The sequence below is a fragment of the Leopardus geoffroyi genome, chromosome X (assembly GCF_018350155.1).
Source record: "Leopardus geoffroyi isolate Oge1 chromosome X, O.geoffroyi_Oge1_pat1.0, whole genome shotgun sequence".
Lineage (NCBI taxonomy): Eukaryota > Metazoa > Chordata > Mammalia > Carnivora > Felidae > Leopardus > Leopardus geoffroyi.
This window is the reverse complement of record NC_059343.1, coordinates 124135560-124159168: the sequence shown is the minus strand read 5'-3', so window position 1 is coordinate 124159168 and position 23609 is coordinate 124135560. Positions and strand designations below refer to the sequence as shown.

General features: G+C 48.8%; 1 protein-coding gene across 5 annotated transcripts in view; it reads right to left on the bottom strand.

The window, feature by feature from the left end:
• MAMLD1 (mastermind like domain containing 1) overlaps positions 1-23609 on the bottom strand; it is a 121978-nt gene that overhangs the window by 3671 nt on the left and 94698 nt on the right. Inside the window, exon 4 of one of the 5 annotated variants that reach the window (XM_045472976.1) lies at positions 5682-5925. The exons of the other annotated variants lie outside the window; for them this stretch is intronic. Coding sequence (XP_045328932.1) covers positions 5682-5925 — 244 coding nt within the window. The remainder of the gene's footprint in view (positions 1-5681; positions 5926-23609) is intronic. 5 annotated transcript variants of the gene reach the window in all.

The window sequence follows — 23609 nt, the reverse complement described above, 5'->3', positions numbered from 1 at the left end:
ATTAGGCTGCATTAATAGAAGCAGAGTATGTAGAAGGAGGGAGGTGACAGTCCTACACTCCTCTGCCTTGGCCAGACCATGTCTACAGTGCTGACAACAGTCTTGGCAGGCCAGCCTCAAGGAGACCCAGACGAACTGGCTATATTCTGAGGACGCTAAGCGATAGGGGTAGGGCTCGGACCCGGAACCACGCAGACAAGGAATGGCTAAGTGAACCAGGGATGCCGTGGCTGGAGCAGAGCAGACTCTGGGCTATGTGGTGGTGGGTACCCCGCTTCTGCAGAGCTGTCACGGGGAAAGGGCTCAGGCTCCTTCTGGGTGGTCCTGGCATGAACGGCAGGATGATCACATGGTCAGATAAATGCATTGTCTGCCACCCAGAGTAGCCACTTACTGCCAACTTCCCGTCATTCTCCCGCCTGGCTGTAGGATGGGTAATTGGGACAAGCTTCCTGTCTCCCTCTCAGGGGACGGCTGGTGGGCTGGGGCAGGAGCCGAGCTTCAGGGCTGCAGTCTCAGCACTGAGTCTCAGTGGCCCAAGGAGATAGCAGAGAACCGGATGAGGGGTCGGGGGCACGACTTACCCGGAGACCCTCAGCCATTTGGTTCCAGGTGGTGACTGGGACCCAGATCTCGCCCACTGCCCTCTCTCTCCCCTTCTCGGGAAGCCTGCTCCACAGTGTGCTGGCAACCAAGGCAGCTCCCACCCCTTAGCCCATGTTTTGAGCTGCAACCCCCTCCCCAGATGCCAGAGGACTTGACCTACAACATGGGCTGCCCAGCGGGGCCTGCTTTTCTGCACCCAGTGGAGCTGGCGCTTCGGAGAGTGCTGGGCTCCCAGCCTGGCGGCAGAGGACAGACACAAGGCACTGGGCAGACCACGCCAGAAGCGATTTCACCATCCTGCAGTTAGCCTGCTTCCTGTATGGGCTCTTGTCCTCCTCCACCGGGGCAGCTGGATGTGGGCGGTGGGGGGCTGCTCCTGGGGCTGCCCATGGAGCTGCCGTCTTCCTGCTAGAGTATGGGGCACCCAGGGCCAGCCCACGCGTGCTCACTGTGCTGAGCCGCCCGCACCCTTCTTTCATATCATTGCAGTTAGGGATCTGGCCCCCGAGTAGCACGGGGGTCACGTGGCTGCCTGAGGCAGGAAGCAGGGCATCGAAGCCAGGCTCTGCCTGCCACACTGGGGGCAGGCAGGCTTTCTGAAGGCAGGCCTTTCACCCTGGGCCAGCACTTTCACTTCTGCTCTTCCCTTCCATCCTTATACCAGCGGCCAAGATCTGGGCAGAAGATCCACAGCCCCCCACTTACTAATGTGACATGTGAGGCTCAGAGAGGTTAAATGCCATGCCCAACGTGATATGGCTAGGAAGTGCCGTGTGTCTCAACAGCAGACCCGGTGCTCTGGCCTCTCCAGCCTGCTGCTTCTGGGGACCGGCTGCTTCTGGGGTCTGGTTCCTGTGGCTGGCTGGGTCAACACCCACCCTAAATCCATTTCCACTGTTTGCCCCATTAGTTGCCTCAAAGAACGCAGTTGTACAAGGGGTGGGGGTGGGGGCCAGGGGGCAGGTTGGAAGAATATAGAGCGCAACCGAAGAAAAAGCCAGGGAAGGGCAGAAGAGTCCAAAGGGAAGGAGGTAGAGAGGAAAGACACCCATGGGGCAAGGGGTGGAGAAACTGGGTGGTGTTGGCCAGATGAAAGAGAATGCTTCTTGAGCAGTCCGGCGTTACAGGGACCACGGGACAGTGCCCAGTGTTCATCCAAGGAAGCAGAAAATCCGGACCTTCCCGAGTTTAAGGGCAAATCTGGTCAGCGGCATGCCTACAGAAACTCTCAAGTTCACATAGCACGGTGACACCCGGCCTGTGGGGCTGGGCCTCTGGCATCCTGGGACACAGACATCAAGCAGGAGTCTCTTCAGTGGCCTGGGGCCTCCAGAGGCCAAGGCAGCCCTCTGCTCCTGGCCTGGTCCTGTTGGCCCTGGCAGAGGAGGCCTCCCTGGGAGGCTGCTTCCTTTGTTTTGCAGACGGAGGCCCCCATCCTTTGTTCTGAATCAATGTGCTCCAAAGATAAGCCCCAAGAAAACAGTTGTTGCCTTTTGACACTGACAATTGGAATCGTTGGAAAATGGAGAAAACAGGAAATGACCAATGTTTTCAGTGACCAGGAGGAAGTGATGGCTGAAAATTGCTGCTTAGTGACAGACACTTGTGAATGATGGCCCAGGCAACCTGTGGCTTTTCATAAGCATGGTTCTGGAGAAGGTCATCAAATGACTCATTTTTCTAGTGCCGCAGTTGTGGAGGTGTCCTATTGTGCCAGGTGACACTGACAGAGCAGTGTCAGGTGAGTGCTCTGTGAGCCTAGCTGTGCTTTCCTCACGGAGAGAGAGAGACCAAAGGCTGGCCTGAACCCCACCACTGTCCCCTGGCACAGCCCAACCTCACACAGCGTCCCCCACCAGCAGGCCAGGCCAGACGCTGTGTCAACCTCACCCTTCAGCCACCGCAGGTGAGTGTGTCCTATAAGGCCCAGTGCAACCACCTGGATGCTTCCTCACCACTGCAGGGAAAGTGGTTGCCAGATTCAATCACTTAATCAGAGGGACTCTAAACTGGATGGGGGATGGGGGAGAGAAGGAAGAGCAAAGGACCAGCAGGACTCACGGACAAAAGCCTACAAAGGGTTTCTGGATTTCAGCCAGATTCAGACTGAGGTTACTGTCCCCAGGACCCTGCAGGAGAGCATTCTGACTCAGAAGGGGATTCCAAAGGAATAGCTCCAGGGGGATGGCAGGGAATGGGCCCAAAGCCTTGTTTTGTAGAGCACATTGAGGGTGAGAAGGAGTGGGGGAGAGGGAAAAAGGGAGATCTTTTTCTGCTTTTAGGTAACTAGGCCTCCTTTCCAAGCAGACCCACCCCCTGAGTGTCCCCAAAGGGAGCCAGCCTGCCTGGCCGCTGAAGGCACTCAGCTACCTTAAAGGTTCAAAGGTTAATGAGTTCTACTGTGTAGGTTTGTTTGTTTATTACTCCACTAGGAAAATCACCTTCTTTTGTAGTTTCTGGAAGCTAGATTTGGAAACAACTCACCCACTTTTGACTTTTCTTTTGAAATGACAGGAAGACAGCTTTCTGCCTGGAAACTATAAAATCAAGATCAGAATTCTTGGGACTCTTGCTCCCATGGGGGTGGGGTCCCCTGATACCCATGGGCTCTGGCTTGTCATGGCCGATGGATGAAGGCAGTCAGATACTTCCATCGGGAGCCCTGTTTTGAGGGGGTGTTGACTCTTTTCGGCTATAATCCTCCTCAGTGTCCTTCAAAACCACAGGGGCTTTTTCCTACAGTGAATGACAAATGAGGTTCATAGTTTCCTGGTCCCTCCTAACTCTCAGAACCCGTGACTCAGTTTCTCCAGGAGGCCTCTCCGTGGACCGTTAAGGCCAAGATCTGGGGAGCAGGGGATTGCCGAACACCTGTTCTTTTGAGTTGCCTTTGCTCGATGCCCTTCCTGGTCCAGAGTGCACCCAGTGACATGTGGGCCTCAGTGACTCTGGAGCCCCCAGCGTGAACATGCTCAAGGACTGGATGGGAAGACAAGGTTTACTTAGCAGCTCTGTTAGTCCCTTTGTCAATCAGCGTACAAACACTTCTTGTGGGCTAACGCTGGGCTTCTCATTGTTCCGGAGCTTATAATGGAAGGGGAAACTGACAAGATACAAGTCAGTCAAGGAAGATCACTTCAGATGGTGACATGTCTTCTAAAGAAGATAACGACAGAGTGAAGGGATCAAGAGTGGGTGGGCACGGCAGAAACCTTGGGTCAGGGCATGGGACCCTGAGGGTAAATCAGAGACTGCCACACTATTCTCTAAGACAGGTGAAGCCTGGGGCAGCAGTGGTCTGCTAGGGTCTTTCTGTGCCCCTCCCGGCCCTTGGCGTTCCTACGCCAGAGACCTCCCCCAATGGAGACACTGCTGCTTTTGGGTCGGAACCCATCTGAGGCTGTCACTGGGGGCTTCACAAAATCAATGCCACCAAAAGCCAACAGCAGAGAGCTGTAGCTCAGGTTTTTCACTCTCTGGTTTTCTGTCTTTGTACTTGATCTCCAACTGCATGAACTCTATTCTGACTCCTCCTCCATCTTGGTGGTTTCAGGGCTGCCTGGTCCCGGAAGGGCTTGGCCTCAATGCTGGGAACAATCCTGGGGCAGAGGAAACAAACGTCTTTGCAGCTCACCTTTCTTCTTCCCCTATGGTGCCTGCGTCCTCCGTCTCACACTGAGTCTGGCCTTCCTGAGTCATGGGCTGAGCTGGCAAGGCTCTGTCCCTCAAAGCCCCCCAGGAGGGTCCAACTTCCAGAGATTCTTAGGAAAGATTTGGGGGCCAAGCGTCTGCCTGGTCCTCCACTGCTTGGTGGAAGGCGTTGCCTCGGGAAGAGACATAATAAGGTAGGGGCTAGGAATTTGAGGCAAGCTAGCTGGGATCCCCTTCAATGTTTGACTTCTGAGGGAAGAGAAAGGCAGGGAAGACTAGGGTGGAACAGTGACATCCTGAGTGGACCATATCCCCATCCATTTTTGCTAATTCTGTTTTCCTGGTGGCTTTGTGCTGGACGTGATTTCTCAGGTTTCAACTGAAGAGCGAAGGGCTGAGGAACACGGTGACTCTGAGAGCACACACAGAAAAGGGGGAAAGAGGCAGGAATCAATAGACCTTGAGCAAAAGGCACTGCTTGTTCTTCCCGGCTGGGGCTGGCAGGATAAGGAGAACAAGGCTGTACCTACCGAAGCAGAACTTCCATTAAAGGCCAGAATCCCGGCACCCTTTCAGCTTGATGACCATCTTCTGATCACTATCACTTAGCAAATGCTCATTTCGCCAGTTTTTTTTTTTTCCTGCAGATAGGGCAGATGTCCTGTGCACACTGATATTTTATGTACCAGAACAACATTTCCACGACCCAAACGATACGCCCTGCAAAGGCCCACTCTGGCTGGCATCCACCATCTTGCTCCCACCACCGCTAATGTGACTCTTCAAGCGGTTCCTTCTAGGCTGCAGGGGATGGTCCAAACTCACAGCCATTGTGGATAGGCTTGGCTTGGCTTCCTTCTGCCTGCTCTCCTCTGGCTGCCAGTCCTCCAGTGAGGTGATCCAACTTCCCACTTTTAGGGTGCACGAGTCTGGAGTGGGGTCAGAGAACACTGTGGGGTGCAGAGTCCACAGCAGATCGCTGGCAGGAGAGGCAGTTCCTGAGTACCCGCTAGGCACAGAGCAGGCAGGTAATGGAGGGTATCCAGAGGTGCAGAAGCAGAGTCCCTGTCCCCCTTGGGCTCACAGTCTGGCCGCAGGGACAGACAGGCAAGGAAAGACCCGGGGTGCTGGAAGGCGTACCACAGGGAGGGAGTAATTGCAACCGGGGCAACCCCCACTCATTTCCCTGGAGGTGAGGCTCAGGCGCCTGGAGCACTCTGCTTGCTTGGGTGGTCTCTTTGCCAAAGATGGGCTGGGACACAGTAGAGAAAGCACTAGAAATCCCTCATAGGTGTACAAGAGCTTTATGGGCTGTCACCTCCTGTGTTCCTCCCAACAACCCTGTGAGGCAGGCGGGCAGGCTGAGCAGGGGACTGCGCCCCAGTTGACAGATGAGAAAGCGAGGCTCGGGGGAAGTGACTTACCTACAGCGTCGCAGCTAGGCAGTAGTGGAGCGGGCACCTGCCTCCAGGCCTTCGGATCCCAGCTGCCCCAGGGCGCTGCCTCTGAGGTGCTGTACGAGGAGGTGACTCGGGCCAGCTCATGAGCAAAGGAGCTGCCGGGCAGGAAGGACTCACTCCCCAGGGCCTGGCAGGATGGGGGCTGTCGCCCGAGGCTGACCTGGGGGGGCCTGGCTTCCCCAAGCTTGCAGGCTTTGTCTACATGAGTCTACAACAACCGATTGAACAATCCATCAGCTGTTTGGCCACAAAATGGTCCTGACTGATCTTGTCACTGCCATGACCGCCTGCCTAGCTGGGTCCTATGAGTGTGGTGCTTATACACACCACCTGGTCTGGGGCCACAAAACCAAACAGCTTTGCGCTCTTAATTGTCATGGGTCACAAACTCCTTTGAGAATCCATTAAAAGCTATGGTCTTTCTCCACAGAAAAAGCACTCCCAGTGGTGTTTCCCCTTTCCCGGCCCACCAACATTTTACATATAATTTCAGGGGTTTTCTGGACACTTAATACCCATCCAAGGATCTCAGTTAAGGATCCCCTGCTTTGATCAGTCATTGTTTTGTTGGAAACGGGAGGAAAGCTAGGTCACATAAGCTGGTTCATCGGCAATGACCTTGACCAATCCCGATCCCTCCCATCCCTTTACCGCCCCCCACCCACCCAACAGAGCACACAGTTCTAAACTGGTTTGTAGGTTTGTGTGTGTAGAAATGTTGAGGAATCTGCAAAACCAAATGGTGAGTGCAAAACCAAACAGTTAAGTGTAAATCCCACAACAGCCAAGTCCTGAACTCTAGCCCTCACCGCACTTCACCTTACCAGGGCCCCGAGGTTTTGGGACTTGTGTGTGTGTGTGTGTGTGGGGGGGAACCTTTCCTTTCTGTCATGTTTTAGATGACAGGGATTTCACCAGAACTGAACATATGACCCAATTCTTTCAGCTAACAAACAGCAATTTAAAAACCTCACACTTGATAACCGTGTCAGAGAACATTTCAAGACTCAAATGAGCTGCTGATATAGCCCTGACATCCTGATGAACACACCGAGCGCTTGACACAGCCTCTTCCGTCTCGTGCTGTAACACCTGGGCTGGGAGGCACGATCTGTGTCTCCTATCACCCCAGTAGAAAGGGAAAGCTTCATCCCCCAAACTAAGCTAACCAGCTGGAATCAATTCACTTCACTGCAATAAACACTTACTAAGCACCTACTGTGCACGGGTCTGTGCCATGGACAGTAGGCCGGTAGATATTTGGATGTATCGTTTGAAATAACACTAAACATCGCCACCACTGATTTTATTGAGCATTTGCTATGCACCAGGCACTGACCCAAGTGCTTTCAAAATGCAGTCTCACTCGGTCCTTTAAGGAGCTGTCTCTGAGGCAGGAACTACTATTGTCCTTATTTCACAGAGGAAGATGCTGAGGCCCAGAAAGGTTAAGTAAGTTGCCCAAAGTCACACAGCTAGTTAGGAGCAGAGCAGGATGCAAACTCAGGTTCGCCTGGTTCCCAAGCCCACACGTAGTTTGCCGTGGTGTGTGTGTGTTCAGTCATTAGCTTACCAAATGCAAAATGCATTTTGAAATGTAGAAACTATTCAAATGCAGCATTTAGAAAAGTTCAAAGTTTTACAAGGGCGGTCCAGACAAATTCTTAAGAACAAATTATAGACTTCAGGAGGGGACTGGGAAGACATTCTAACTACCTGGAGAGTTTCAGAGAGTACACCCGTCCCCCAGACAGATACAAAACAAAACAAAACAAAACAAAACAAAACAAAAAAACAAAAAACCAAACCAAAACAAACAAACAAACAAAACAACAACACAAAATATCCTTAGCAAGTAAAGTCCGTGCACTTGGGAAAGAAAAGCTCTTCACCATCTGATGGTGTACCCACCGCGCAGGGCCCAGTGCCCCTCCTCTTGGGGCGGTTCACTCGTAGGGAGCTCAGCTCCCTGGCCATCTGTGGCTCCGGTTTTTCAAGCTTCAGTTTGTCCTTGGAGCAAGGTCATCCGGGACCTAAGCAGAGAGGTCGCCTTCTACAACTGACAATTCTTAGTGCCCGCACACCTAGCTCCTTGATAATTTTACACACTATTTTATAGCCACATTGGAGTTTTTACAACCCCCAAATGCAAATATTACTAGACCTCTGATTACTCACCCGCTCCATGACGACACAACTGAAAAGCAATGAATAGGGCTTATTTGTAGGGAACTGAAGCATTTTAAGCTTTTGCTCAGGAATCCCTGGTAGCTTCATGTGACTTGTAGTATATTAGTGATGGGTCAAGAAACAGGACCCCCCATCAGTGTTAACATACGCTTGCAGTGCCTCAGTAGTTTATCAGGCAGAAAAAACTGCAGATGGCACATGGAAATTACCAGCGGCGGAAGATGCCCCAACAGTGTGGGCAGTTCTATTTCGGCAGCAATTGGGAGTGGGCCTGGAGCCATTCATTCGAGTGGAGCAGAATGGGAGCAGGCACTTGGCGGACCAATGCAATCCCCAGTTGAAAAACAAAACACATAAAATACATGAGATTCAATCTTGACTGTGACTGACCAGCTTTATAGCCGATGCTCATGTGTCTCCTCTGTTTTATTTGGTTTGGAAAGAAACCCTGCTTATCACGTACCCTGTAAGCGTGAGGCCTAAGTTTCCAAGAAATGGTGGTTAGGGACATTTCAATTCCTTGAGGTTTCCAAATGTAAGGTAAAGCCATCGCTTTCTTTGGAATCACTGAAAATCTGAGAAAAGCTAGTCAATGAACAATTGGTGGGCACAGTCACTAGCTCTTAGACTGGCTGGTTTCACGTGACTCCAGACCTCAGAGAATTAGACCACAGGTGGATAGTGTCTGAGAGTAGTGCCCAATTTCACAGAACTCACAACCATTCAGTTCCCTGGATCCTGAGGTTTCCATGGTTGCAAAAGAGTCTGCTGGACTGAGGTTGGCCAAAGGTCCCTCCCCCTGAAAAATCCTCCAATGGCTCGCAGCTGCCTAGAGATGCAAGCACATCCTGTTAAATTCTGCTCTTAGGGCTGTCCATAACCTTGGCCTCCTGTCGTCTTGGCAGTCAGGTTTCCTGTCCCATGGTGTCATGTACTCTATCCTCCAGTCATGGCAAAATCTCCTTTGAGCTCATCAGATCTCTCCAGACAGGCTGCCATGTGTGTTCAGCCCTCTGAGCTTGTGCCCCTTGATTCACCCAGCCTGGAATTCCTTTTCCCCAAGTTTTCACTCTGGGAATCCTACATGTCCTTCGAGATCCAGCCCCTCCACCCTGAGAATTCTGCCTCTCCTTCAGCCTAGCTCCTGTGGCTGAACACCTGTGGCTGACTGAACATCCTTGCTGGACCAGGTCTTAATTATCTCTGAATCCCTCTGGTGCCCAGGTAGTGCCTGTGCCTTTGCCAGGGGCTCAGCAAATACTCAAAGTCCAAATGACCTTGCTTTGTTATGAACTTGGCGTGATGTCCCAGGCGCTTGGGAGATGGTAATCTGGTGAGAACCGTGCTGGCCTCTTTTTGGGATGAACCTTACTGACAAAAGGAGCCTTGACCCTCACTGAAGCACATCTACTCATCCTTTTTTAACATTGTCATGTTAATAAAACCCATCCAAAGAACAGAGAGGAATCATAACCGCACCATAAAAATAACATCAGCTAACATATTTACTGGGCACACACTGTGTGCTGGGCACTGAACTCTGCATACATGCAGTTGAGACTGTGGCTAGTTTACAAGACAAAGAAGTAGAGATACGTTTACCCAGGGCACACAGTGGCAAGGAAGGGTACAGACCCGGATCTGATTTACAGCGTGGCTAAAACCCAAGCAACTCCTGGGTCTGGAAGTACAGAGGCTCCTTCTCTGCACATGAAGAGGAACAGTAAGGTATCCTCTTTCGTTTACAGTGGAGTAACTGCACCTCGTTGGCTATTCTGTGACATCATTGTAGCTCAAATGGGTTCTGGGACATGGAGCGAAGGTTATGACTAACCCCCGTAGACATTCAGCTACTTTGCAAGAAGCGGATGGGTGTTCTAACTCTATAAATTATTAGCTAGATTATATATTGGTCCAGTCTTCTCCACCATGGGGATTCAGAAGGAAGTATATGTGTACTCACAAGGTTATAGCTGTGTACTATAATTCCACCAGCTTCTGGGAGCTTGCGGATTTCTAGCCCCCATCATCCAAGAGTTCAGGTAATGAATCTTGAACTCCTTTCTTTCTTTTATCTGGCCTTTACTAACCATGTAATAGAGGTGAGCAGAGAAAGCCCAAGAGAAGGACCTGGAGGCTTGGCACAAATGCCAGAGACCCCCAGAACCCAAGGTCCTTCAAGAGCTGGGCCGACTTCAGAAGCCAGCTCCAGTTGTTATCCAGATAGCGCAAAGAGGTCAAGGTGGAGCTGTGGAAGAAGCTGAATCTTTGGGCATATTGGTGAATGTCCCTACGTGTCAGAAGTGACAGGAGACAATTTTGTAAATGTGAAGTAATGCATTAGGAAAACAGGAAAAATGTAATGTGAGTTAGACTTCTTGGTTTTCTGCTTGCCATTTCCCTACTTGGCCAAGTGCAGATGAGAGTTCAATATATCACAATTACGTGTCTGTTAATAATAACACAAGACAGCTATACAACTCAAGTCTGGGATTTCATAAGGAATAAAATCCCAGAAGCTCTATAAGCAGCATTGTCCTACAGAACTTTCTGAGATGATGTTGAATCATCCTCCCAGAAAGGAAAGAAGGCTCTATACCTGTGCTGCCCAATATAGTGGGCACTGGCCTCACGTGGCAAGTGAGCACTTGAAATGTGGCTACTGCAAATGGAAAACTGAATTCTTAATTTTATTTACTTTTAATGGATTAAATTTATTTAAAAAGCCACATGTGGTTGCTGCCTACAATACTGGAAAGCACAGCTTTTGGCAAGGCGGCCAAGAGTGCATGTAGGCTCTGGAGACAGAGGTTTGGGCTGGGGTCATGGACTTGCTGCTTCTTAGCTATGTCATTGTAAGGAAGTTACTAACTCTTCTGTGTCTCAAGTGGTAGGGATTGTGAAGATTCCTTGAATTAACACATATGCAGGGCCTGCCTGTTACACGCACTGTCTGAAGACTAGTGAGTGGTAGTCTTCATTAACAGTAACACTTCTGCCATATACTAAGCACTGTTGCGATGCTCCATGTGGTGTCCCAAGAATTGTTCAGGGATTAGCCTGGAATCAGACATGCTACTTTAAACATGGTTTGGCCAACACAGTTCAACAGGGCCATCACCTCTCCCATCTCTTGGTAACCCCTTCTGGGGGTGTCTTTCAATTAATTTTTGGGACAAACCTATGAGGAACGTACTATGATGAACCCCCTGTAAATATGAGGAAACTGAGGCACAAAGAAGGTAAGCAACTTGCCCAAGGTCACTTGTTAGTAAGTGCCAGAGCCTGGACTAGAACCCAGATATTGTCTGACTTCAAAGCCCACCCTGAGTTTTGCTCAATCAAGTGGCCCAGCTGAAACCTTTGCTATTATATACAAGCAGACCAGCAGCAAGAACATTCTGGAAGGCCCTGAGGGGTCCACAGCTGTGAAATGGCTGCTGGGTTGGTTACTGTGTGGCCCACATGTTCTTTTTGCAACAACTGTATCCCCAAATTAGGAGAACTCCAAGTTGGAGCATTTCTGTTATGATACATGTGGTACAGGGGATGAGAGGGAGCTAGGGCTCACTAAAGAGATTCTGCTAAGAACTCTAGGGTAGCACCAATCCCACCCACTGGGTGAAGCTTTCCCGTAAATTTGCATTTTGTTAGAGTGTCCTTGGAGCAGGGTATTCTGTATGCAAGAGCTGGAAGAGTTTGAGCTTTTCTGGATTTTTTCCCCTTTATAAATGTATATTTAACCTTAATTTTTCAAAGTTTAAATGTCTAAGGCTGACTAAAATTGATGAGGTCCAAAATCAAGTTCACTTAGTCAATCAAGTTCTCAGACTTGAAATTTAATCACAGGATTAAGTTCAACTGGTAAATTGCTACTTTGCTGAGAGAAGAAAAAAAAAAAAAAAGCCAAGAACACAAAAAAGGCAAAATCAATAATGTATACATCAATTAAGGAATGAAGGAATAAGTATCTTTTCTGCAGCATGAATTCCAATGAGTAGGCAAGTGGCCTGAGAAGCACCTGGGCTAAAGACTGGCATACACCTCAGTATCCCCCATCGCGTGAGGCTCAGAGCAGGTCTGCGGTAGTCTTGATATTTAGGTGAGCTGTTTTCTGTGGGGCACTTCTGTAGTGTGGCCAGTGCTGCACCTGCTGTCATTAATGCGGGAAAACAAGATAGGAAAACTGGCTGGTCAAGGCTAGGTGGGCCACTGGGAATCATCACAGGAACAAGGTGAGGTCTAGACCCCTACTATGGGGGACATCAAGGGCAGGGCAAAAGGGAGGCCATCAAGGCTCTCTGGAAGCTAGAGAGCCTCAGCAGCCAGGAGAGGCCTGTGGCACTAGTTGCTCTGATAGCTTCTGGAAGGTTCCTATTGTCTCATGACGGTGATGGTGATGGTAAACCCCTATGATGTACTGAAATTGTACAACATGCCAGGCACTGAATAAAATGCTATACAGTTTTTATCCCATTTAATCCCCATGGCAACCCTGAAAGATGGGTACCATTACCACCTTCATTTTAATAGGGACGAAAATAAGGTTCAGAGTAACAAAGTAACTTGCTCCAAGTCACACAGTAAGTAAGTGGCAGAGCTGGAAGCCAAACCCAGGTCTGGCTTACTCCAAAATCCAGGCTCTTAATTACAAATACTAACCCTTATGCTTATGCATTCCCACATTCTTTCCTTAGCAGTGTCTCCCTGCTGGGCGTAGTGAGCACTGCTGACAGGCCCCAGGGCGCCAAAGGAGCCATCCGACTAACCATCACATTCGGGCAACCGAGGAAGGGAGTGGCAGGATTTCCTTTGGAGACTTCCGGATTTAGACAGCAGATTTAATGCAAGCATCTAACTTCACTCCCTCCCAAAGCCCCACTAAAAGTGCGGTAAGGGTTTTGTTTTGTTTTTTAAAGGCACAATCCCATGAGGGTAAGGAGAACAGGAGAGAAGACAGCAGCACCATAGTTTCCCAAGCCAGTGAATGGCTAGACCAAGGTTAACGGACTACACAGCCTGAAGAAACTGAATCACAAGATGTCAGAGGGAAAGGCAGAAAAGCATCTTGGTCTGAATGGCCTAATCTTCATTGGGCTCACGGACAGGAGCTCCAGGTTTTCTCTGGAAGGAGGTGAAGGGGACAGACGTGACCAACGTAATGCAGTAGATCTGGATCCCCTCCCTCACTCTATGTCTGTGGGTATCTGCCTCTCCTTGACCCTGGCAAAGGTCTGGCTTGACCATTTGCTTCTAAATTCCTGCTCTGCCTTCCAGATCCTGCTGCCTGGATCAGCTGAGGACACTCAACTTCACCCCACAGAGGTGTCCTGTGTTCACCTACACCTAAATGCTGGAGGAACTCGAGGCAGGCTGTGGTGAGCTCAAAAGGAGACACAGAGCAGCCCAATCCCTTCTGCCATATTTTCTGTGTGTCCAGTATCATGCCCATAACTCTGCCAGGAGTCCTGATGGTGGTGGGCTCTATACGTGCCCCAGTCCACCACTGTCTTTGGCCACCAACTTCCCTAAAAGGGGAGCTGGGGGCAGACAGTGGCCAGGACTACCCAGCTTCTCTTCTTTCGGAAGCCTTCAGCTAACAGCAGCACTATGGTTCTTTGCTGCTTACGTATCTACCTCGTGCCCACTGCTCAGTTCTCCAAAATGAAGGGACTACTTGTTCAAGAGTTCATTAAGGAAACTATAGAAAAGCAAGAGAATGATTACATCAGAATCAAGAGAGTGGTCGCCTCTGCGGGGAGGAGAGGCTAGGATCACAGAGGCACATTGGGGGTCTACTCAGGGGGTGGCAACATTCTATTTCTCAACCTAACTGGTGGTGACACAGGTTTTCACTTTGTACTTCTTCTTTAAATTGTACATATGGGCCTTGCACACTTTTCTGCACCTATGTTATATTTCACAATAAAAGTAAAAGCTATATACAAAGCTTGGTGTCAGTAATGTGACAAATATATTTCTGCATAGGAAAAAATGAAATGCTGTATTCCAACATGTTAACAGTGGTTATTCCTGGCTTATTTGTATATTATATATTTGTGTATTTTATTATCACACGGAGTTTGTGTTTTCTCTATACTTTCTTGCACTTTCCAAGTTTACTATGAAGAACACATATTACTCTTGTAATCAAGAGATCATAAAATGTATTGGAAAATGACGAGGTCCCCATCTAAAATTGAAACCAATGAGGATCAACACAAAATAGATGGGAGGAGCCATCAGTGGAAATCAGACAATAAGTACCTAAAGAGATTGGAGAGAAATAGAGAGAGAGAGAGAGAGAGAGAGAGATTGGTGACTGTCTAATCTACCTAGGAAGACCTCAAAGCTCATCAAGGGGCTTCAGGTGCATTCCTATATTTGACTCTTAGAAGTCAGGAGAGTTGTTATCTCTGGGAAATGGGAGGGGTACAGAAAAGGCTTCTAAGATATTTAAAATTTTTTTAATGTTTATTCATTTTTGAGAGAGAGAGAGAGAGGCAGAGAGCCAGTGGGGGAAGAGCAGAGGGAGAGGGAGACACAGAATTGGAAGCAGGCTCCAGGCTCTGAGCTGTCAGCACAGAGCGTGATGCAGGGTTTGAACTCACGGACTGCGAGATTATGACCTGAGCCGAAGTCAGATGCTTAATGGACTGAGCCACCTGGGCGCCCCTAAGGTATTTTGAATGTTTCATTTCTCAACCTGGTTGGTGGGTACATGGGTATTGGTCTTATTATTATATGCTTTATATACTCTTCTGTGTGTATCATATGGATTCAAGAAAACCAGGATTAGAAAAATCCAGGAATCCTGTAAACAGAAAATATGGTGCTATGTCAAAGGAACAACTCAAGTTCATAAAAAAATCATCATTGTTTACAAGTTAAGAAAAGTTGCTTTGGAATTTTGACCTTATTTTCTTTTCTGTTGTCAATCCCATCTCTCTGGAGATGCTCCAGTCAGACAGGTTTAGGGTGAGGTCAAGGCTGGAAAGACCTAGTACAGCACACTCTTCATGAAATTTAGGGTTGGCCTGGTTTCAGCTCCCTGAACCCTGGCAAGAATGCCAATACTCCCAGAGCTCAGGGTTCCTTCCCCAGATTTTGTCCACAAGGATGTATAGGTGAACTGCAAATGAACCAATGCTTTCCTGCTACCAATGCTTTCTCATGCCTACCTGTGTGCTCTCCTTCCTTCCCAACCTTTAAGGGGCATCATTCTCTACTTTCTTTTTACTGAAATCCTCATCTTCTGTTGTCTTCTGACCCATTCTGCCTCCCTGGGGCTAACACCTCACCCTACTACCCTAGCACTTTTGTAACTGGAGGGGAAATGAGAGATCACCTACTTGAGTCAACATTCCCTGTAGATGGAGAGGTCCATGGTTTGCTCAAGATTGCCAAGCAATGGACAAGCCTTGCTCTGGGAAAACGGCCTTGGTGATCACAGTATCCCTCCTGTCAGGTAAGTACAGTGGTTGCCAAGGGCTGTGCAGAGTGTGTCATGAAGAGTATTGTTTAATGGGGACAGAGTTTCAGTCTTGCAAAATAAAAAGAGTGCTGGAGATGGATGGTGATGATGGCTGCACAATGTGAATGTACTTAATGCCACTGAGCTGCACACTAAAAAATGACCATTTCTATGTCATGTGTACTTTAACCACCATAAAAAATGAGGGAAAAAAAGATTGCTGAGCAAGTTAAGGACAGAGAGTCTGAGAGGCCTACAGGGAGCACCTGTCTGTTTTTGCAGGGATTCAGTCTCTGGGAGTGGGACCTTGCAACACGACCTTCTGAGAAATACTGCTTGCTACCAACTCCCTACCTGGTGGGTGGGGACTCTGGGGCTCATGGTAGGGAACAGCTTCGCCCCAAGTCAGAGGAGACTAGAACTCAGCACTTGTGATTTCCAGTCCATGGTGCCTTCTTGCAACCCCTTTATCCCAAAGGAAGCCACTTTCCCTGGTCTAAATGTCAGGAAAGAAGAAAAGGGCAGGAAGAGTATGCAGTGTTGATGCGGGGCCTGGTGGGAACATATCTATATGCGAAGCAGATGGCATGAAGAAGAGAAGAGGTGTCCCATACAGAGTCGACCTCTTTAAACCTCTCTGTGATTCTCACTGAGAGCAAGAAAAAAGGGTACTCCACATTGCTGAGTTAAACAGGCAGAACAGTACTGGGAAAGCCCTGCTTTGTACACTGCTGACAGCCAGCACACCCCCACTATAGCCCGCATGTTCGAGCCCTGAAAATGGCCTGCAGGCTCAGTGCCTGACTCTGGGGTGGGTTCTCCCAATGTATTTTTGAGGAGAAGAAGTTTTGGAGGCCATGGTGAACACATCCAGAGGCAACTTGGCCAACTGGGCCCTCAGTAGAGCACCATCTGAGATGCGCAGGTGTAAGGCCAAAAAACCCACAAAACAAACAAACAAACAAACAACCACTTCACTGCATCCTGGCTCTGCTGTGTCTCTCTCCCTGACTCTCTGAAATGTTTGCCTTCTTTTTCTTGTCCCAGCAGGGAGAGCCAGGACTCAGTGGCAAGAGCTCTCATTGGGTTAGGCCCTGCCAAAAGCCAGGCCAGCCTGGCCCTCAGCTTCTCCGGGAACAAAGAACAGCCTCATCCCTCTCTTGGCCCCACCGGCCTCCACTTCCCAGCCTTCTGGCCTCTGGCTTCCCCAGTGCTTCTTTACAGACCTCCAGTCCTTGCACAGATGTTCTAGTCATTAGCATATACAAATGGCCACTTAGCCCAGATTACACCAAGGTAAGTCAACAGCTTCAGCTCTGAGAGTTGTCACACTCTGGCACAGGAGAGGGGCTCTTCCCCCGGAGAGTCTGGAGGACACTTGTATCCACTCAGCAAAAAGCCCATCTATTTGGCTTGGTAGCAGATAATGTGAGAACTAATGGAACCAATTTAATCCAGTAGCACCAATCAATAAGGGGAGAAGTGATGGGTGAGGGAAAGTACCAGAGGGAGAGACAGTAGACCTGGGGTCTAGGCTTAGCTCCTCCTTGTGCTTGGCAGCTGGGTGGCCTCAGGTGGCCTCTCTATGCCTGCTTTTTCATGTGGAAAGTGCGCTCTGCCAGGGGCTATTGTGAGAAGAGGATGGAAGGAAGAGGGGAGATTCCTCAATATGGGCTCAGTGCAGTGCATGGATGTGGAAGGGCTAGTTCCACCTTCTGTCCCCATTCCCACTACTAACTATGAAGAGCTCTGGCCTGGAAGGTAGGTGACTGCAGTTTAGCCTGGGCTTTGCCATTAGCTTTATGAGCTTGAGAAAGTCTCTTGCCTTTTTTGTCTATTGAGATGATCTTTTTGTTGTTGTTGTTCCTTGTTTTACTAACATGGTTCATTACAATGAATGATTTTCATAGGCTGAACCAGCCTTGCATTCCTGGGATGCAGCCCACTTGGTCATGGTGTCTAATCCTTTTCATAAGTTACTGGATTTGTTTTCCTAGGGTTTTGTTGAGAATTTTTGCATGTTTTTTTCCCTGAAGGATACTGGTCTACTTTTTCCCTTTAGGGCCTCACTGTGTCCTCATCTGTAAAATGATGTTGTTGAACTAGACAAACTCCAAGGATTCTTTCAATATTCATGTTCTCTGATTTTAGCATACTCACACAACTAAAAAAATAGTGATTCTTAGGCACTAGACAGACAAAACTTATACTCTTCCTTGTGTAATCAAGAGGCTGAATATTCATTTGTTTATTTCCCAAATAACTGTAGTCCCTTCAGTCTGCCCCACTTCTAAAGCCTGGGAATCTTTTGATGCTTAGGATAGAAACTAAAGCCAGCCAGCTAATTCATTTTAAACTTCTTCCAAATGCACATGGTTGTGTTTTCCTAGACCTGGGGTCAAAGGGTGAATTGAACAAACAAGGGGACAGGAGGGAAAACCAAGAATCCAAACACTAAATAAACAAACAATGAAGAAGCACAGTCCACCTACAGACTAATCAAACCAGCCTTGGCCTTGTCCTCCAAAGTAGTCAGTCTCGTTCTACCCCATGAATCTATCCTTGTAGCTATCTGTCTGCCAGGGACTCTGGGAAGGGCCTTCTAGTCATAGCTACTGAAGGAGGGATGTGGTGGCTGTGCTAAAGGCTGCTGGCATCTCCAGCCATGGGAGGCATAATTGACTGATAGCCTCCAGAAGCCATCCCTTTGGATCTGTCACCGTATCTGGCCCCAGTCCCTCTCCCGGCCATTGACTGAACATAGCAGGTATACTACTAATGCAGGCCCACTCCTGTGAGGTACAGGTCTCTTCCAACAGCAACTTTGGCTCGAGGACTCTCCACTGGCCTTGCTGAACCTTTCCTGGAGCTGCACTGCAGTCTAACATTGTTCTTTTTTTATGTTTATTTATTTTTGAGAGAGAGAGAGAGAGAGCAGAGGAAGGGCAGAGAGAGAGAGAGAGACAGAGGATCTGAATCAGGCTCCATGCTGACAGCAGAGAGCCCCATGTGGGGCTCAAACTCACAAACTTCGAGATCATGACCTGAGATGAAGTCAGATGCTTAAGTGACTGAGCCACTCAGGTGCCCCTGCAGTCTAAGATTGTTCTTACCCAATCCCCCTCTGTCTCCCGATCATCATGGACCACCTGCACTGTGGGCTGAGGCTCTCCCCGCCTTCTCTTGCTTCCTTTGCCTTTAGCATTCATAGGCTTCCCCTACCCTCATACATTTCTTATATGTCTAACTCCATACAGGTGTCTGCCTTTCAGCAGACCTGAACAGACACCAAGGAGCACTTGGCTAGTTAGCTCTTCTTGCTTTCCAAAAATATAGAGGAAACCCTTTTTTCTCATCCCCCGCCCTGCCACTCCCCACACTGCCCGTGAAGCACCATGGTGAGCAGTGAGCAACATGAGAAGCACTCTCCTGCCTCTTCCCTTAAGCACTTGGCTCACAGCTCAGAGATTTCATTTCTGTCTGAGTTTTATTGGAGTTTCTGTAATTTCCTGGGCCAGATATCTTTTTCTGTCATCTTCCTGCCTTACCCTAGTCATGAACTGGGCAATGCGAGTTGTGGGGAAACCCTGGACAAGTCCAGCAGCTCTCAGCAAACGCAGTACGACTGGCCTGCAGAGAAAGTTGTGATATCTACCATACTGCTCTCTCGACCTCATCAAAGTTTTGCAACCCAGTAAATGGGTGGATTATGGGGCTGTTTTGCAGGAATAAGGGCTAGCTCTGGGAGCTAGAAAGGCAAACATATACATAACCTACCATTAAGGCTGGGCAAACAGACATCCTTTTTGATGTGTGGACATCCAATGAGAATGGGCCCAGCAGTTACACTGAACTTAGGCACAGTCTTCAACGTCAACATCTGCAGGATATACTTCTAGTTAGTTTGTAGACTTGAATAATTGGCCTTCTCCAAATAATTTATTTTAAGGGTTTGGTTTGATTTAATTATAAAATTCTATTTAATAGCAGAGGGTTGATTACAGCAATGGTAATAAACTGTCAAGAATGTATGAAGTTCATATCCCATTCCCAGATTTGAAGCCACCTGCCTGCTTCAAGATGTAGAATTTATTTATTTCCCTACTTATTTATTGAAGTTGATTTATTTATTTTGAGGGGAGGAGGGGCAGAGAGAAAGGGAGAGAAACCCAAGTAGGCTCCGCACTGTCAGCACAGAGCCTGATGCAGGGCTCGATGTCACGAACCATGAGATCATGAGTTGAAACCAAGAGTCAGATGCTTAACCAACTGACCCACCCAGGTGCCCCAAGATGCAGAATTTATGAGCTCAGAGTCTGTGTCAGAAGTCAGGGACTCCAGCTATTACTCAGAGCCAGTCATTTCATGGCCTTGTGGAACTCCCACTGCCTCAGTGGGTAAGTGCAGGGTTCACCCAGATCAGCTGTGTCCTGCTGCCTGGGGCATCCTGTGAGCTGAGGGGCCTCTACTGCCTTCCCCCAACCGCCTATCTCCAAACTGTATGGGTGTGATATAAGAGGGAGCTGGGTGCTCAAAGGGCTGCTACCTATGGTGAGGAGCCCCAGGGTGCCTGGTAGGTAGGGAGATACCCAGGGTCCCTGAGGCACCAGGCTGCCAGAGAGAGGGGGAGGGGGCTACAAAAGAGTTGGCTGCAGTTGCCGGGGACACTAGGGTTCTCTGTGTGTTTGTTTCTTCTGAGGACTTGACTGTTGTGTTCCTTTGAAGCACCTGTCATCATACACTGTAGAATGCAGAGTGTAGATTGTTCCATAGTTCTCCACTGTAATAAAATACTGCAGCTCAAATCTGCTCACTCTGCCTTTTATAACATTCGCACAACACATATTTACTGAGCACCCGCCACAATCTAGGCCCTGTGCTGTGACAGCATTGGTGGATAAGGCAAATGTGCTTCTTGCCCTTTTACAGCTGGCACATTTGTATTATGGAGAAGCACTTAGATGAGGGTCGGTAATACAGATTGATTAAGTGCTGCACGGGAGCACTGCAGAGTGCTAGAGAACAGGAGAACCCAATCCAGTCTGGGGAAGGATTGGTTAGAGCAGGCTTCATGGCAAAACTGAGCTTTAAGCTGTGGCCTGAAGAACGATGGCGTGTTAGCCAGGTGAGAGGCCCTGGAGAGGAAATTGGGAAAGTTCTCAAACCAACTTTATCTATCATAGCTGCACCCAGTGCCACTCCTCTTCCAAGACCTGACTAATACCTAGGTTATGGATATTTGGGGGAATGCTTACAAAATGAGGCCTAAGGATACGGGTTCTCCCTGGATAAAGGGCTGCTTCCAGGAGTTGCATGGTCACCCCAAAGAGCCACCTTCACATTTCTGTTCCTAACTTATTAAATGCCAGAACTTCGTTAACCTTCTTAAAGCCCTAAGGTGTTCCGGAACGTGAGGGTGGTGCATCACCTGCAGTTTCTAGATTGGAACCGAATCCTCTTGGGGAGGGAGTAAATGGGCTTTCTGTAGGGGTGAGCATCTGGGAGGCATACGCTTGGGAAGGAAAGAGCAGATGGACATCGATGGTTGAAGACGCCAATTGTCACAATATAGTTGGCCGCTTGGCCAACATCTAGTTTTCCTTCCCTTGGCACCTTCCCCAGTTTCCGCTCAGGCAACCTCGCCTGCCCCATGCTACCTATACGCTTTGGGGAAACCTGGCTCCACTCAGGGTTCTAGAGGTGGGGCACTTAGCTCAGCTCACAGGAAACAACGCAGTAGGCGTGCAATCAGTTCAGGCCACGAGGCCCCGAATTCCCAGGGGTTTCTGGGAAAGAAGCCTCCTTGTTTACCTGACAGAGCTTCTAGAAGCAACTCTCTCTCCTGCTTCTCTGCCTGAGGGAAAAGGAAGTTTGTAGCCCCTGGAGCTGCTGGCAGCCATGGGTGCCCACAAGGGGGAGCCAGCTTTAGGATGACGGTTGAGCTGTTGATTCAAACCACCACTGCAGTCCCCAACTGCTGGACTTCCGCTTATAGGACTCAGTCCGTTCCTTTTATTAGCTGAGCCAGTGTAAGCTGGTTTTCCTGTTATTTGTGACTCAATACACCCTAACTGGTAAGGATTGAAGCCTGGGCCCCTAGGCCTCTGAGCTCATGAAGTCTACATTGTACCTCCAGCCTCATGTTGGAGAACATTGCATTTCTAATGATGAAGCGCAGAGCCTGGTGGACCCTGTTCAGCCTCCAGTCATGCTCCTTTATCCCTGGACTGGTTTAAAAAGAAATCTACCACACGTGAACCACCTGCACCACCTCCTCCAACAAACATATCTAGTGCAGATCAACTACGGCAAGCTTGGGCAATTCATTCAGATCTCAAGTGCAGTAGTCAAGCTCTTAAATACTCTATTTTGCATTAGTTGAGTGCATACACATTTTAGAAGCAATCACGTAGCTTAACAACATTAAGGATTTCTAGTTCATATTCAATTCCAATGCAAACCTGAATATGTACTTTGTGGCTTTCTGTGAAGAAAATAATTGAGGACCCAAACTGGAATTCATCTATAGAAAATAGGCAGCGCTAGCTCCTAAAAGCAATTATTGGCATTGAGCTCCTGAATTTTTAAATCCCTTCAAAAGTCCAAGAACATACCAGAAAGTAGAGATTTCAGAGGTAATAACTGTAAACAAAAAAATTAAAAGCCCATTAAGAGGTGTTGCCAAGTCGGATGCTGATGGCTCTAGAAACAATTATGAGGGTTCATTCTATTTCTCAATCCCTAGTCCAATATTGTATTGCAAACTTTATTTACCAGGAGAGTGGGAAATAGACAAGTCAAGTGCAAGTTTACAGAGAAACACTTCGCCTTCACGAACCTCTTCTGCAACAGGGGAGTATATAGATTAGAGTTTGGCTGGACAATGAGATCAGGCAGGGCGGACAGGGTATGTGGTCACCCACCACTGCAAGTGACTTTCAGGGGGGCAGGAACAACGCGTGAACCTCTCTGTGGCCTCTGCACAGGGCTGATGCCTCTGGAGCATTTGGTTTGGTGGAATAGAGCCTTCCCTCCCCAGAGGGCCTTACTGCAACGCTTTGTGCTCCTTTCAGAGGTAAGCCATGAAGACAGGGGTGGAGGACTGGGAGGGGTGTGTGTGTGTGTGGGGGGGGGGGAGACTCCGTAAGAACATCACAGTTGTCTTCAATTCTCCCAAGGACCCTGAAGTCAGGAGACCTTTCTAGAGGGCAATGAGAATGCATCTCCTTGTAATGTAATTATTCTGCCAAAGAAGACACTTCCAAATGAAAAGTTAACAATCAAAGAAACAAACAAGACAACTGTCAAAATGACAAAAACACACAAATAAGAACAAAACCCTCATGACGTCGTTTCCGCAAAGGGTGTAAAAATCTGTACTCATGAACTGGTAAAAAACAAAAACAAAAACAAAAACCTGACTGAAATGTATTGGTTTGTCAGGAATATTGGTGCCACCCCAGAGTGGCATGAATGAATCTTAAATGGGAAAGAAGCAATGGAAAGAGTGGCCTGAATTTTTAAGCCAGCAATTTTTTTGGGGGGTGGGGTGCAGTTCTTACGTGCTGCTGTCACTGTGCTACCTGCAGCGGCCCCCGGAGGTCCCGTTTTGGCCTTCCACCAGCACCACCACTGCCACAGAACAGCCGGTGCCAACTGCCACCTGAGGTACTAGACTGTGGGTCTGTCGGAGGTGGAAGAAACCCTGCGCTCTCAGATCCCACATTTGGGGACTGCCAGGCACTGTTTGCCCAGTGCTGCAGGAGGACACGGGCCCCAGCTGGAGCAGAAAAACGTGTCACGAGCAGGGGGTGGTGGCACAACATGAGAGCCCAAGTTCATCGGCCTCCTAGGCCTTGAAGTCTGGGACTTCTGACCGATAATGACTCAGAAACACTCAAAAATCGTCTCAGGAGCTTAATTCTGCAACGCCACTTTATCCCTTCCCGCCAGCTCCCATTCATTCCCCCAAAGGGTCCTCCAGCTCACTGCGACCGAGCCAGAGAAGACTTCTTCCTTTTTGTCATCAAGTGACAGCACAGACAAGACACAAGTGACTCTGATTAAACAGTGGACGCCACCAAGCCCTGAAATGTCGAAATCAGTGGTCTTGGGAACCGGGGTGTGAGTAACCAACCAGGTGTGTCGACTTTTCAAACGTCAGTTGGCATTGGCCAGAGGCTCTCACTCCCTACATTGTGTGCCAGCGTCAGGCCTTATGCGCTGGT